Source organism: Tursiops truncatus, chromosome 18 (genome assembly GCF_011762595.2).
Source record: "Tursiops truncatus isolate mTurTru1 chromosome 18, mTurTru1.mat.Y, whole genome shotgun sequence".
In the NCBI taxonomy this organism is placed as follows: Eukaryota; Metazoa; Chordata; class Mammalia; order Artiodactyla; family Delphinidae; genus Tursiops; species Tursiops truncatus.
In genome coordinates this window covers 17,623,043-17,638,136 of record NC_047051.1, presented here as the reverse complement: position 1 = coordinate 17,638,136, position 15,094 = coordinate 17,623,043, and the positions used below count along the sequence as shown (strand labels likewise).

The 15,094-nt window shown below is 36.2% G+C and overlaps 1 protein-coding gene across 5 annotated transcripts in view; it reads right to left on the bottom strand.

Moving 5' to 3' along the window:
• The window catches only part of SPRYD7 (SPRY domain containing 7), a 143,747-nt gene that overhangs the window by 128,100 nt on the left and 553 nt on the right, over window positions 1–15,094 (bottom strand). For 4 of the 5 annotated variants that reach the window (XM_073795154.1, XM_073795153.1, XM_073795152.1 and 1 more), the window contains exons 2-4: window positions 10,120–10,236; window positions 7,758–7,924; window positions 3,129–3,231 (exon numbers count right to left, since the gene is read on the bottom strand). In XM_073795154.1, coding sequence (XP_073651255.1) covers window positions 3,129–3,231; window positions 7,758–7,924; window positions 10,120–10,236 — 387 coding nt within the window. Of the gene's footprint in view, window positions 1–3,128; window positions 3,232–7,757; window positions 7,925–10,119; window positions 10,237–13,628; window positions 13,840–15,094 lie in introns of all 5 variants that reach the window. The other variant, XM_019936632.3, reaches the window with a different exon arrangement.

Below are 15,094 nucleotides of genomic sequence, written 5' to 3'. Positions count from 1 at the left end.
TATTACTAATAATTATTTCTAGATGATGTAAATATCGGTAATGTGAGTTTTTCCTTCCTTACCTACCCGTATCTTCTCAATTTTACACATTAAGAGAAATTACTTCTTAAAAAATATTTTATTAAAAAAATTATAGATTCACAAAGAGTAGCAAAAATAATACAGAAAGTCCTGTGTACCCTTCACTCAGCTTCCCCTAGTGGTAACATCTTACACAACTACAGTACAATATCCAAACCAGAAAACTAACACTGATACTAACACTGTTCATTAGACTACAGGCCTTATTTAGCTTCTACATATTTTTACCAGCATTTACTCAAGAGAAATGAATGCATATATCCACATAAAGCCTTGTACATGAATGTTCACAGCACCTTTATTTGTAATGGCCAAAAACTGGAAACAACTAAATATCCATTAACAGGTGAAGGGAAAAAACAACTGTGATATATCCACACAATGAACAATACTACTTGGTAATAAAAATCAATGAATTGTTGATACATGCTACAACATGGATAAATCTTAAAATAATTATGCTGAGTAAAAGAAGCCAGACAAAAAAAGAATACAAATTGTATGATTCTATTTATATAATACTCTAAAAATGCAAGATAATCTGTAGTGACAGAAAGCAGATAGTGGCTGCATGGGGTGGGTGGGGAGGTGAGTAGAAAGCATTAAAAGGGGGCAGGAGGAAACTTAGGGGTGATGAATATGTTCATTATCTTGACTATAGTGATGATATGGGTGTTCACTTTATAGCTACTTGTTAAACTGCACATATATGTTTAATACACATTAGTATTTTATACTTAATAATAAATGCAGAAAAAAAGTTAAGTACTGGATTTGACATTCATGAATCACTAGTGATTTTAACAAGGGTGGCTTCAGTGAAGTGGTGGTAAAGGCACCAACACCGGTTGAAGAACAGGTGAACGATACAATATAAACAGTGATGGAAGCTATTCTATAAGAAATGCAGCCATATAGAGAAGGGTAAACAGAGGACTGGTGAGGGTACGAGTTTAAGGGAGGGTATTTTGGAATGAGAATGATTCAGAATGTTCAACAGACATTGAAGAGAGAGGTTGATGACATGAGACAGAGATGAAATAATGACAGTAAAGTCCCAGAGTCGGGGAGTTTGAAATCTAGACCAGAGACTGAGTTTTCTGAACATGAAGGGCACCACTTCCTCTAAGATGGGATGGGAAGAAGGCAAGACTGGAGTAGATCCAGAAAAGCTTCAGGAGGATGGGGAGGAAAGCTGGAGTTTACCACTGATGGTCTGTTTCTCTATAAACTGGAAGGGGAGGTCAATCTATGGAGAATGAATAGGGAATTCAAGAACTACAATGAAAGTCTGGAATGTGCAGAGATGTAACAACACTTTTCTTTAGTGTTATGCAGTGTTGTCTCTCCATAGGTTGAACGCAAGAACTGACAAAATGAATGACTGGATGGATCTAGGATTAGGGATAGGATAGAAGACAAAGGGTAAGGGAATTTGAATTTTATTTTTATCTTTGATAGTATCTGGCTAAAATATTTGATTTAATTGGACTGATTTATCAATTTCAATTTATAAAATACATTACTATATATAATTTATTACCTTTAACTTTATTACATTAAAAATAATGCCAAATCAAAGAAACAGTTTAGAATAAAAATCTCATTTGCTATATTCATTTATAACTCAGTCATTCTACTGATATTTATTTCATTTCTCAGACTAAACTATTTTGAATATTAAGCTACATTCCCATGTATTTAAGTAAATACATTTCTTTTAGGCTTACCCAATATTGCAAATACACTAACCTATATCAAGCTTAAAAATACACCTTTACATGCAAAGACATGCAAAGATATAGAAGGCAAAAATCACTGAAAAGTAATAATTTAGGAAAAAAGAAGATAAATGAAAACCTTAAAATAAAGCACAGGCTATGACTGTTATTATCAAATTATTAAATATTTTTATTTGTTACTGTATATTTTTCTGCCATTCCGAACAAACACTGCTATTTTTCCAGTAAGTTACTACAAAAAAGTTAACAATTTGTTTTTATTATGGCTCAAATCCTTACATTAATTGATTAAAGTAATTAAATGAGAAAATGTTTTTAAAGCAACTAAAACCACAGGCAGAAAAATCATATACCTGTTGATTTAAAGTTGATAACATAAAAAATGAAGAATAGAGTGATAAAGGCACAGTGCTTATGTATATTTTTTATAAAGAGAGACACCTTATTTTTTAGAGATACAAATAAAATATAGAATAAATAAAATAAAGAATATAGAATAAATAAAATAAAGAAAAATAAAGAATAAAATGGTATAATGTCTGGCATTTGCCTCAAAATACTACAAGGAGGGGGAGATGAAGAACAGGAGGACTGCAGGGAGGGGATGAAACGTGACTGGCTACTAGTTGATAATTGTTTGAAGTTGAGTGATGGGTACATGAAAGTTAATTATTCTATTCTCTTCTATACATGTTTGAAATTTTCTGTAATAAAATTAAAGTAACTAACTGGTACAGAGTCATCTCTAAGTAACCCAATTCTTGGAGGGATACACTTGTACAGAAACTATAGTACTTACACATACATGGCTATCAAAAGCAAAACAATCAATATGAAACCATTCTAAGTCAATATTTCTCTCAGAAGAGTTTTAACATTTAGGTAATTTTATAAAGGTAACCAATGCTCAATCTACATGAAATTCCCATCCCTATTTCCAAAATATTCTTTACAATTACATTTCCTGGCCATCTAACCCTCTCTAACAAATGGCAGAAATATCTTTTTGTAAATTCCATAAAGCTTTTTGGAACTTTCTAGAATATAAGACTATATGATATAAAAGGGAATATGGTTATTGCATATTTAAGTATAATCATTGTATTTAGCAAGTTTACTTTTTAAATATATGGGGAATAAAAACTTTCCTTGGTCCTGTCAAGTGGGATTGTGATAACCTACTGAGTACACTACAGAGGTCCTTAATAACTTGTCCAGCCTTCCAAATGACAGTTATAAAGTTAATGAAAATGCTAAGCAAAAGTTAACATATATCTAATAATGTTTACCAATATTTTAGCTTACCATAAACAACTGGATACACTGTCCCTCGTATACCTGATGCTGGACAATGCATGTTTTTTCCATTCAAATATACATTTAATTCTACATGGTCATATGTAATACCCTAGGAAGCAAAGTAAATATTAAAATGGGTAAAAATATACATGTTCCATAAAAACCTGAATAGCCAGAAAGCACTGATTGGGGAGCATGGAAACACAAAAAACTAAGCAAAAGGTCACAACAGCTTGTATTAAGGTTTACAATTAGGTAGAATTCACTTGAACTGAGCTAAAAAAAATTAGTGGTGATTATGTGGGGGGAAAAAGGTAAAATCCCGAGAGTCCACATTAAAGGTAAAACTAAATCTTAGTATTATATTCAGATAATCTGGATTTTATATTTTGAATATTAAGATGATATAAGTACTATATACTGTAAACAAAGAGACCTTTTAAACTCATATAGAAAACACTGCTCTTTATATACAGAATTTGATCTCAAGGGGGGAAAACAGTGAAGTTTTCACCATTAGGGATTATTATCTGTCACTGCTTTCAATTGTGATGAATTGTCTTTATACAACTTATTTCCAAAAAGAAATGATATATTTCTGTATCTCTTTACCTTGGCTTCAAATATGTCAAGTGTATTACCAAGGTAAAGTGGGTATTTACAACTGCATATAATTGGTAATTAGTGTCAAGTTGAAAAATAGAAAAACAACAGCTCAAAAGACTTTAAAAAGACAATAGAATAAAAATATATTACTTTGTACATTATTAATGGTACACAAATCACAATTAATAACAATTATTATTATTAATGCTGGAAAACAAATAATCTGTATTATGTGCCAAACACTATTCTAGGCACTTCATATTTACTCATTTAATCCTCGTAAGATAGGTATTTTTATTATCCCCATTTTACAGATGAGGTAGCTAAAGCACAGAGAGGTCAAATAATTTACCTGAGTTTGCACAGTTAGGAAGTGGCAGAGCTGGGATTTAACCTCATGCAGTATGGCTTCGGAAAACTTATTCTTAATTGCCACGCAATTCAAAACTTCAAAACTTTTAAGAACTTTTATACTTTTAAAACTCTCTTTAAGACTTTGTACAATATTTACTAATTGATGACAAAAAGAGAGCTTTACTTTGAAGAATTAAGAATAGACAGTGGAGACCTTTCAAAAACCATCACAGACCAAGAAGCAACCACTTCAAGGATTTCTGACTGTGGATAAATTATATGAACCTACAAGCTTTTAAAGGTAGAAAAACATCTTACAGATGATGTAGTCTTAACTCCCTCACTTTCCAGTTAAGATAGCAAAGGCCCAGATGAGTCAATGTGTTAAGTGCTATAAAAGATTCTCAAATCTTAGCAAGGCCAGGGTTAGACTAAACAGAAAGATAAATGCTGCTTTTGTTTCACTTCAGTTTACGTACTTAAATAATAAAGCTAAGTGATGGCTAGGATTAGCTTTTTTAATGAAGTCGTCTGTTTTCATTTAGAAAACATGATTACAAAAATAAATAAATAACATGATTCCATAAAAAGCAGTGTGTTACTCCCTTTACAGGATTACTGGGAATCTAGCAGTTCAGATCAGCAGGCTGTAGTCTGGGCACCCTTCCCCACCTGCTGGCAGCATCACCTACTGCAAGCAAGCAAATTTTCAACCCCTCCCTCCAGCACCAATACCCAGCACCCGAGAGAGAAGCGAGGAAGGATGTGAGAACCCCTGCCCTCCAGCAGCAGAGTTTAAGTTCAAGTATTTTCTAACTTAATCTGTCCTTTTTTTTTTTTTTTTGGCTGTGCCACGTGCATGAGGGATTTTAGTTCCCCGACCAGGGATCGAACCCATGGCCCCTGCAGTGGAAGTGCTGAGTCCTAACCACTGGACTGCCAGAGAATTCCCTTAATCTGTCCTTTTATATGCTCTAGAAACTAGGTTTGATTCTCTCATAATGATACCGAGAAATGTGATGTGTTCTAAGGATTTATCAATAATTATTTGCAGGTTTGGTGAAGCGACTCTGAAATTAGACTGCCTGAGATCACTCCAAATAAGAAGTTATTACTTAACTTCTAATCTGTAAAATGGTAATAATACCACCTATTTCACAGGGTCATTAAGAGGATTAAACAATTTAATCCCTGCCAGGCACTTAAAGCCATTCTGGCCCATAATAGATGCTAGAGAAGTGTTTGCTATTATTATTATTGTTACACAGAATGTTTATGAAACTTCTCTGAAATTAAACTGAAAACAGCAATTTTAAAATGTAATCTGCACTTTTCTAAACTATATATAAAAGGAAAAAATAAGCATAAGCTGTTTCAGGAATGCCTCCCTGGTGCTGTAGTAGGCCCTGTTGGTACTATTATTACTGTATAAATACAATCATTTGGTTAGATGTTGAAAGCTTGTTTTTCTTGATTCTCCTGAGAGAATGGTATATGACTGAAATTCTACACATGAGAATGTTTTTCCTGTCTTATAATTCATTCCTCTTTTCCTATGCTATTGTCAGTAATTTAGTGAAATTTGTTCTCAAATGTTTAAACTAGGAAGATAAAGTTAATAGAGTAGGATAATGTTTTACTTTTCAGGATTCTGCTTATATTTCATCTTTTTGAGTCCTCCTTTTATCAGAATGGGCATAAAAACTCACAGTCTAATTTATTTATTTATTTTAATTTTTGGCTGCATTGGGTCTTCATTGTTCTGTGTGGGCTTTCTCTAGTTGTGGCGAGCGGGGGCTACCCTTCGTTGCAGTGTGTGGGCTTCTCACTGCAGTGGCTTCTCTTGTTGTGGAGCATGGGCTCTAGGCGCACAGGCTTCAGTAGCTGCAGCACGTGAGCTCAGCAGTTGTGGCTCACGGGCTCTAGAGAGCAGGCTCAGTAGTTGTGGTGCACGGGCTCGGTTGCTCTGCAGCATGCCGGATCTTCCGGGACCAGGGATCGAACCCGTGTCCCCTGCATTGGCAGGCGGATTCTTAACCACTGCGCCATCAGGGAAGTCCCTCAAAGTCTAATTTAATAATGCTGACAGACTAAAAATGACATTCTTAAATCTGTCAATTTGAGGTATCAGTCACCTCAGGGAATGAGACAGGAAGGCAAGAATAACATACAGTAGAAGTTCAGTATATCAACAAAGAAAAACATTTGTTACTGATTAACCTATCTTATGTTTGAATTTCATTTTTTAGTATAAACAGGTTGACGGCACCAACCTGACTTCAAGATTCTCTTCCACGAAATAACCATTTGAATAAGGGTGTTCTACATTATGGGTATCTGGCAATGACCTACAAACACAGAACCAACTATTCGAAAGGAAAAGCAGATTTTAAAAATGGTTTATGCCTTTAGTTTCCTTTAGTTAATTTAGGAAAAACATACTTTCAATAATTTACCTATTTGAAGACTCTTCTTCACTTTTTTTTTTTTTTTTTTTTTGCGGTACGCGGGCCTCTCACTGTTGTGGCCTCTCCCGATGCGGAGCACAGGCTCCAGACACTCAGGCTCAGCAGTCATGGCTCACGGGCCCAGCTGCTCCGTGGCATGTGGGATCTTCCCGGACCGGGGTACGAACCCATGTCCCCTGCATCGGCAGGCGGACTCTCAACCACTGTGCCACCAGGGAAGCCCCACATTTTTTAAATTGCATAAAAGATCAGACCATAATTAAAAATCATTTCCACATCTTCCTTCACTCTTTTCAAAATATTGTATACTTCTTTAATTCAATAACCTGGATTTACCTTGTCTGTTTTATCTTATTATTAGAAACTCTAATTGTTTACAGATTCCTTTCAACTTGGTATGAGAGCCAAGAACTGAAGTCTCTGCATAAGGAGACCCAAGAACTCTGTTCTCAGTCCATAGCTAATGGCCTGAACTCAGTGTATAAGGTTCTTGGACAACACTGTTTGAGAGGAAGTATCTGGAAAAAGGCAGAAAGGGATCTCTGGATTACATTTTCAATAGGGTGGCTTTGGTAGAGACTTAAATATATCTAGTTGGGAATAAAATCAGAGAAGTCAATAATATGTAACTCCTTCTATCCCCTGCTTTCCAAAAAAAGTTTTCTACAATCAAGCCTTAGAATATTGAGTCAGTTTTTTGAAGAGTTCCGAAAGTGAAGGAAGTTTAGTAAGGTTATGTTTAACGAGGACCAATGCTCCTGATAAAATGCTGTACTTCTTTAACAGAAGTTCATAACAAATTAAGCAATAAATGTCAAATTTTTCTCTAAGAGATCTCCAGCTGCAAAAATACCTAATATTTTCTAATATAAGGGTTAGCAAACTTTTAAAATTGTGGGCCAAGATTTCTTTTATGTGAGAGAAGCAGGAAATGATCAGCAGCCAACCTGTCATCAACTCTCCCTTAAATGGAAATAAGGGTTCACGCTTATTTTCCTGGCCAGTGGCAGCTCTAGAAAGGAGAAGGCAGTTAGGTAAGGCAGCAGCATCGACATCAAGTGCTCTCTTTGGAAAATGTACTACCTCATTAGATCCAATTCTGGTGCTTTGGAATTCAAACCACAAACTCAGAGGCAAAAGTAGAAATACTAAAAGCAGTTCAAGTTTAATAATTTACAGTGGAAAACAACTCCACAAGAAAACTCACCACCACGTCTCCCTCCTGTGGAAGGCTGTTTGCTGGCAGCCTATTTTTCTCCTCATTGTTGTGATATAGGGCTCCATCATTTCTCATCACCAGACTATGCACATCTCGGCCAAGAGGGATCTGATTCAAGTTAACTTTCTGAGTTGCAACACCAATACCCCAGATTCCTAAAAATATAATAATTTAAATGCTCCCCAAATCTGCAGTATACAAATATGAAAGGAGTTGTTTTTAAAGAAAGTGGCATATTATCACTAAACTATTTTTTTGTTAATGTTTAAAAAATTCTTTTAAAAGTAGTTTGCAAACTATACCATGTTCTCCTGCAGATGTAGTACAGCCTGGGAGATAAGCGAGTGGGCCCTGGAGTTGTACTACCTAGGTTTAAATTCTGACTTTGCTATGTCATCTTGGGCAAGTTACTTAACCTCCCCCTGCTTCCTCACCTGTGAACTATGGATTCTAACAGTACTATCCTCTTAAAGTTATCAGAAGATACAGCAAGATCATCCAAGTGAAGCACTTGCAACAGTGTAAGTATTAAAAAAAAATGGGTAAGTAAAGCACAGAGGAAGTATTTTTAAAAGATACTAACTATTGTCATTATTATTATTATTATTCTCTAAAAATATTATTAAAAAGCTACACAATGAATATAAATGGCCTGGGGTTCTATTTCAAGCACCACGTCTGAGAAGCAGGAATTTACTGTCTTTACTTTTTGCATCTATAATATGTGACAAATAATATATGACCTGGTCAGTATCATGGAGAGGAGAAAAATAATGATAAAGTGTAAAATCATTTTCTTATCCAATACCTTAAGTTCATGAGTTTAAAACCTTTTGGTCTAAATTGACTTTTAAAGCAAGCAGCTCTCTTCTTAATCTAACAGAATACCTACAACTCCCGGTTACATCTCAAAGGGTTTCCTTCTCAGTTTTTATCAAAATCAGTTAGGAGAAATTCTATAGATCAAAGAATGTTTGAAGACCATGTTGTCAATCAATCAGTTTTCCTGGATTGAGTGAGACCATCAGAAAGCTGCATGTCTGGACTTCACTGTCTTGGCCTCCTAAATAATTTGATTATATAATTTATCCTCCAAGGTGGGACAAGAGTGACAGCAAGTGATAATACTAATTTCATGGGACAACAGTTCTAGACAGGGTTACAGAGTCCCCTTACTCCTAAAGAACTGTGCACACTGTGATACACTTGGGCACAACTGCCTGAAGCTTTCATTGAGGGAACAATGCTACAAACTCCAATAATGCACTTATTCTAGAGATATTATTGAGGATAGCACCCTTTATAGAAAATCCACATAAAAATTTGTATTACATTTCAGGCTCAAGGAACTATCTGCTTCTCTTGAGAAAAGGTATGTTATACTTGAGAAGATTACAGTAACCAGAGACATTATGCAGCCAGTGAGTTAACTTACAAAAGAATGGAATGGAGGACAGATTCAAATTTATTTCACACACTTAAGAAAAATCAGTATTTAAAATGAATTTAAAAAACAAGCCCCAGAGGAATATTTTATGTCATTCAAGTAAGAGTAAGAGCAGAATTAATTTACTCCACTCTAGATTTCCAATTCTGTACGTATATTACTCATGCCATGTTTCACTAGACATTTCTTTATAATAAAGCCTTAAAAAAATTTCCCCATATTCAACACTGCCACAAGTTAACTAATTAATAACTATCATAATACTCATGTAGAATTGCTATACAACTAAAGAAACTTCAGAATTAAAAAAAATTTTTTTTAATTTTTAATTGAAGTATAGTTGATTTACAATATTGTGTTAGTTTCAGGTGTACAGATTCATAAATTTTTAAAGAGACTTTAGACTTCTATCAGAATTCTAAATCTGCCAATTGCTTCAGAAGACACTGAATCAGGGAATCTTAACAAGAGTTAAGAGAAAACCTCAGGATCATAAGTTTAATTTTATCCTAAGATAAAACAGCAAGAGTCTACACCTTATATGCTTGACCAAATGAAATGGTTCATCTAGCTGCCACTAATAATTAACCATATTAATAATAATGCTTGTGCCTTAAACTGAACCAGTATGTCATGTCTTTTAAACACTTTCATATATATAGCTCATGTGAGGCAGGAAGGGCAGCTCCTGTAATCCATTTTATAGATGAGAAAACTGAACCTAATATAACGAAATTGACTAATTAAACCAGGATCACACAATAAGATGTGGAAGAAAATGGTCTTCTAAGTAAGCGTTTGGTGTTTTTTTAATTACCTCATTAATCTTTTTCATATATTGAAAATTACTCCTCATATTTTGAATAATTAGGACTTTTAATAGTCAAGTACCATTATACCAACCTGTGGACTGGATTTTGAATTCAAAGTAGCTTTTGTTTTGATGTAAAGGTGCACTGGCTAAACAACCTCCTGTTCCACATATTCTTCTTCCATTTTTTACAATGACAACATCCGTTCCTAAACAAAAGAATATAGACACTGTGTAAAGTTTTACATTCTCTTAACCAACAATCAAGGTTAATTTGTTTCACTTTTAACTCTTGGTCTCCAAAAAATAGGGAGACTATATATACTTCGAAATATAAAAATACTGATAAATTATTTAAAATATTTAATTTACTTTTTTCCTGGGAGAACATTAATATTAATTTGTGGCTAGAAATCTTGTTTAATTAGGCAGTTTCAAATAATAATTCTGAATTATACTGAATATTTGAAACACTTTTAAGGTAGAAGTAGACTTTTTTTTTTTTTGGCTGCACCACGTGTCTTGCGGGATCTCAGTTCCCCGAACCCCGGACCACGGCAGTGAAAGCCCAGAATCCTAACCACTAGGCCACCAGGGAACTCCCAGAAGCAGACTTTCTTAAATTTTAGCCAATGAATCAATTTGATGATTTCATAAATATCTTGATTTAAATAAAAACATAAACACTTGAAAGAAACTGGCAAATTAGTACCATTTTCAGTTCAATCTAAACAAATCAATCTGCTAAAAACTGACTGAATGTCTACTAGGTACAAGGTCCTATGCTAGTGCTTTGGTCAAGTAAGAACTGAAGATGAATGGAACACAGAAAGGAACATACATCTATGTTCTTGAAACAGCTGACACCGGGCTTCCCTGGTGGCGCAGTGGTTGAGAATCTGCCTGGCAACGCAGGGCACACGGGTTCGATCCCTGGTCCGGGAAGATCCCACATGCCGCGGAGCAACTAAGCCTGTGCACCACAACTACAAAGCGTGCACTCTAGAGCCCAAAAGCCACAACTACTGAAGCCCACGCACCAAGAATCCATGCTCCGCAACAAGAGAAGCCACCACAATGAGAAACCCGCACACCACAACGAAGAGCAGCCCCCGCTCACTGCAACTAGAGAAAGCCCGCACACAGCAACGAAGTCCCAACTGAGCCAAAAGAGAAAAAAAAAAAGGGGCTTCCCTGGTGGCGCAGTGGTTAAGAACCCGCCTGCCAATACACGGGACACGGGTTCGAGCCCTGGTCCGGGAAGATCCCACATGCCGCGGAGGGGCTAAGCCCATGAGCCACAACTACTGAGCCTGCGCTCTAGAATCCGCGAGGCACAGCTACTGAGCCTGCGTGCCTAGAGCCCGTGCTCCACAACAAGAGAAGCCACTGCAATGAGAAGCCTGCGCACCACAACGAAGAGTAGCCCCCGTTCGCCACAACTAAAGAAAGCCTGGGCCCAGCAATGAAGACCCAACGCAGCCAAAAATAAATTAAAAAAAAAAAAAAGAAATTGCTGTCATGGAAAAATGCTAATTTTAGGATTTTAAAAATGTTTGTAAGATAGCTGCTGTCAATCATATTGCAAATATGTAAACAAGATTTCAACATCATTAAATGCATTGTATTTTCATGGAAAATTTTAGTTCAAGTAACATTTGATAGATGAGAGTGAGAAAAAGTCTCTTCATAATGTGACTCCAATACCAATTCTCTTCCAAATATTGATTTAGGAAAGCTTATCAGAGAACATGAAGAAAGTTAACAAAATTCTAATACGTAAGAAATATCCCGTAACATCGAGGCATGTGATTCCCAAGATCCGTAACCAGTATGACTTTTCTGGTAGTAAGTGTACAAGCCAAGCAGATCTGGCTGTGAGAACTGTAGGGAACTCCTCCAGAGGGGGTTAAATAAAACTAGAACATAGTAACAAAAGGTATTAACAGGGAGGCAGGTCTCTCATTAACTTACTGTTGAATTCATACTTAAAAAATTATTTGGGACAAATACATAAGAGAAATACCAAATTTTCAGATTTTATCACAATTCTAAACTGGTTGATTTAAGAAGGACACTCTCTTATTTAAGGTAAAACTAAGATCCTATTATATGATTATTAAAAACTTACTAGCATCCTTTTTTTTTCTAATTACAAATGTTAAACCGCAAATTCTGGGAAAGTGTCTTTATACATAATTTACATCTGGCTGCCCCATATACCTCAGCAGTTTCAACTGGAGAACATCCAGGGCCCAGCTCCTCCTTGATGGCAAAGACCATGGAGTGCTTGGCATCCAGCAGACGCTCGACAAATAACTGATACAGAATTGAATGAATATGCTCTGCTAAGTACTGTGAAGTGGACATGTAGTATCTGTTTTCCCTTTCCCAACAGACTTTGCTCTGGAGATCAAAACAGTTCCAAGGAAGCTGACTCAATCTCTGGTTTCAGGGGTACAGCTTTGACCTAGGTTAAGTTAATCAGTGCATTCCACATTTCCTGGCCACACTGACTGAGTGAAAAACGGTTATATGACCTAAGCCACTACCATCAGAGATAGTCTCAGGACTTTTGCAGAGAGAATGAAGGGATAAAGATTCTCTCATTCTTGCTGGATCTGAATGAGGAAGCCTACAGCCCAGGGAGAGGCTGCAAGTTATCATGGATGCCAGCCTTCAGGAACAAGCAGCAGAAGACAGAGGAAAGAGATGAAAAGAAGCTCAGTCCTTAGCAGCACTGAGTCTTCCTGAAGATAGTGCTGCTTTTGTACTTTTTAAATTTACATGAACCAATAAATTTCCTTCATTGTTTCAACTGTTTTGAGTTGCAGGTTTTACAGCTTGTAACTGAAAGCATCCTAAGTGAAAAACATTTCAAAGAACTACGCAAATAAATGTTTTTTTTTTTTTCATACCCAGCAATACTTTTTGGTTCTCGTACATATCTGAGTTGGAACCACAGAACCAACTCTGAATATGCTATTATTCTCTTACTTCAATCTCATTTCTTATCTCCAAGGCATTCTGCTAGGTACTGAGATGTTTTATACAGAAAGATGGATATATTCACAGAACATTTTAGAGTGTTTGTGAATCACTGGAGAATTATCTTAAGCTTATTCCATTTCTCTTTTTTAAGTACAAAGATATCCTACACTTGGATCTATGTGATTTGTACAGTTTCATTAATTATCAAGATTGCTTAGAAAGCCAAGGCAAATTTGAGTATAGCCAGAACACATATAAACATAGCCAAAGTGTATTTTTTAAAAAACATTAGACATTTCCAAATGAACGGCATCCCTTTCAAAGTAGCTACCTTGGAAGACATTCATTTCTAAAAAGTCAATTCACAATTAAATATGGAGGTTGTGGCAAAAATGAAGATATTTATAAAAACTACTCCACAGAAAATCCCAAGAGGAATTCCAAATCGTTTTAAGTGATGCAGCATCACCAAAATAAGTGACAACTTTGAAAGAGACAACATTCATTTGCATATGACGTGTATAGACTATTTTCTTAACAAAAAACGGCAATCACATTCTTTAGGTGACCTAATACAGCCTTTCACATATCCAAATACATGCATACTCACTCAGTGTGCTTCTCATATTTCAACTTAAGATCAACTGATGCTTGAAACCTGTTCCTAACTTGATGAGCCTCTCCTCATATTATTTGCTTTCTAAAATCATGCTTCTTCTGTGATTGAAGAATTTGAATTTACTGGAAGACAGGTTAAGAAAAGTTTCCACGCAGATGGTAATGGGGGATGACATTACTCTACTGAAAGATGCTGGGCAGCTCTGGAAAAAGGAGAACATAGTGGAATGAGTACAAGTGACCGGTTCTTCGTGGAAGAAGAGACTAGAGAAAAGGAATACTTTAAAGAGCAGATTGTAGTAATTCAGGAGTTTGGCAGTAGAGATAGAAAGAGCTAAAGCTGACCATATGCTCCAGGATCTACGCGTGGTTTTCCTTTACTGTGTTCCTAGCATCTAAAACAATGCCTACCGTATAACATCAGCCAATAAATATCAGTTGGGTGAACGAATAAATGAAATGGAAACATTTTCTGAGGGAAATTATAGAATTTGAACATCTGTCTATAAATGATGAATAAGAAATAAAGAGATATACATACATATATATTTATGTATCAGGGGTCTATATTATACTTGGGATATCTAAGAATTAAAATACCCACATACAAAGTGGTAAACAATGATCACATCTGTGATTTAGTACATGCTACAGACATATAATGAGCAGAGTATTTCCAGAATTATAGAGAATCTGGGCGGGAGAGGGTTTTGCTATAAATATTAAGAATTCCCTTTGTTATTTCAATGCACTGTCCTTTAGCCAAAGAGAGATGTGGGGAAAACTGAAAGTGCAGATGTATACTTTGAAGAGAATAATCCGCAAAAAAAACAGTACTCTGAAGTAATTATAGTGGGAAATCTCTCCTTCTAGAACCATATTCCAGAAGCATGGAACTACATGGGACAAGTCTAAGAACAGAAATAATAAGGTGGTAAAAGAGGCTACAGAGGGGAGGAGAAGAACGTTAGGAGAGAAGCTGTAAGCTCATTTGACAGTGGAAGGAAAAAACATAGATGCGAAGAAGCAAAGCGCTGTTTTATTTCTGCAATAGCCTGACCTGCTGGGAAGACGCCGGTCAGGAGAAATTACAACACTTCTAAGCGTGACTAACAGGGGTCGGACAGTGGGAGGTTTTCGTTGAAATGACAGGTTCTGACCTGAGCGGTGGCTTCAGGCTTCTGCAACTTGCCTTGTTTTGACTTTAGGAGATGAGAGGAAAATCATTTCCAATAAAACAACCGATAAATGATGGGCTAAGAGAAAGCTGTCAGGGCAGAGGAAGGAGCCGAGGACAGCTGAAGCTTTCCGAAAATGTGTGGGACTGGACTGGAGCTAGGCAGTGGAGCATTGTAGGAGGAGAACAGAGTCCTCCCCACTCCCCTCGAAGGTGACGTCTTACACGAGTCCCAGGAGGCGGCAGCCGGGAGGACACTGCTGTGGAAACGGGTAGGTCCA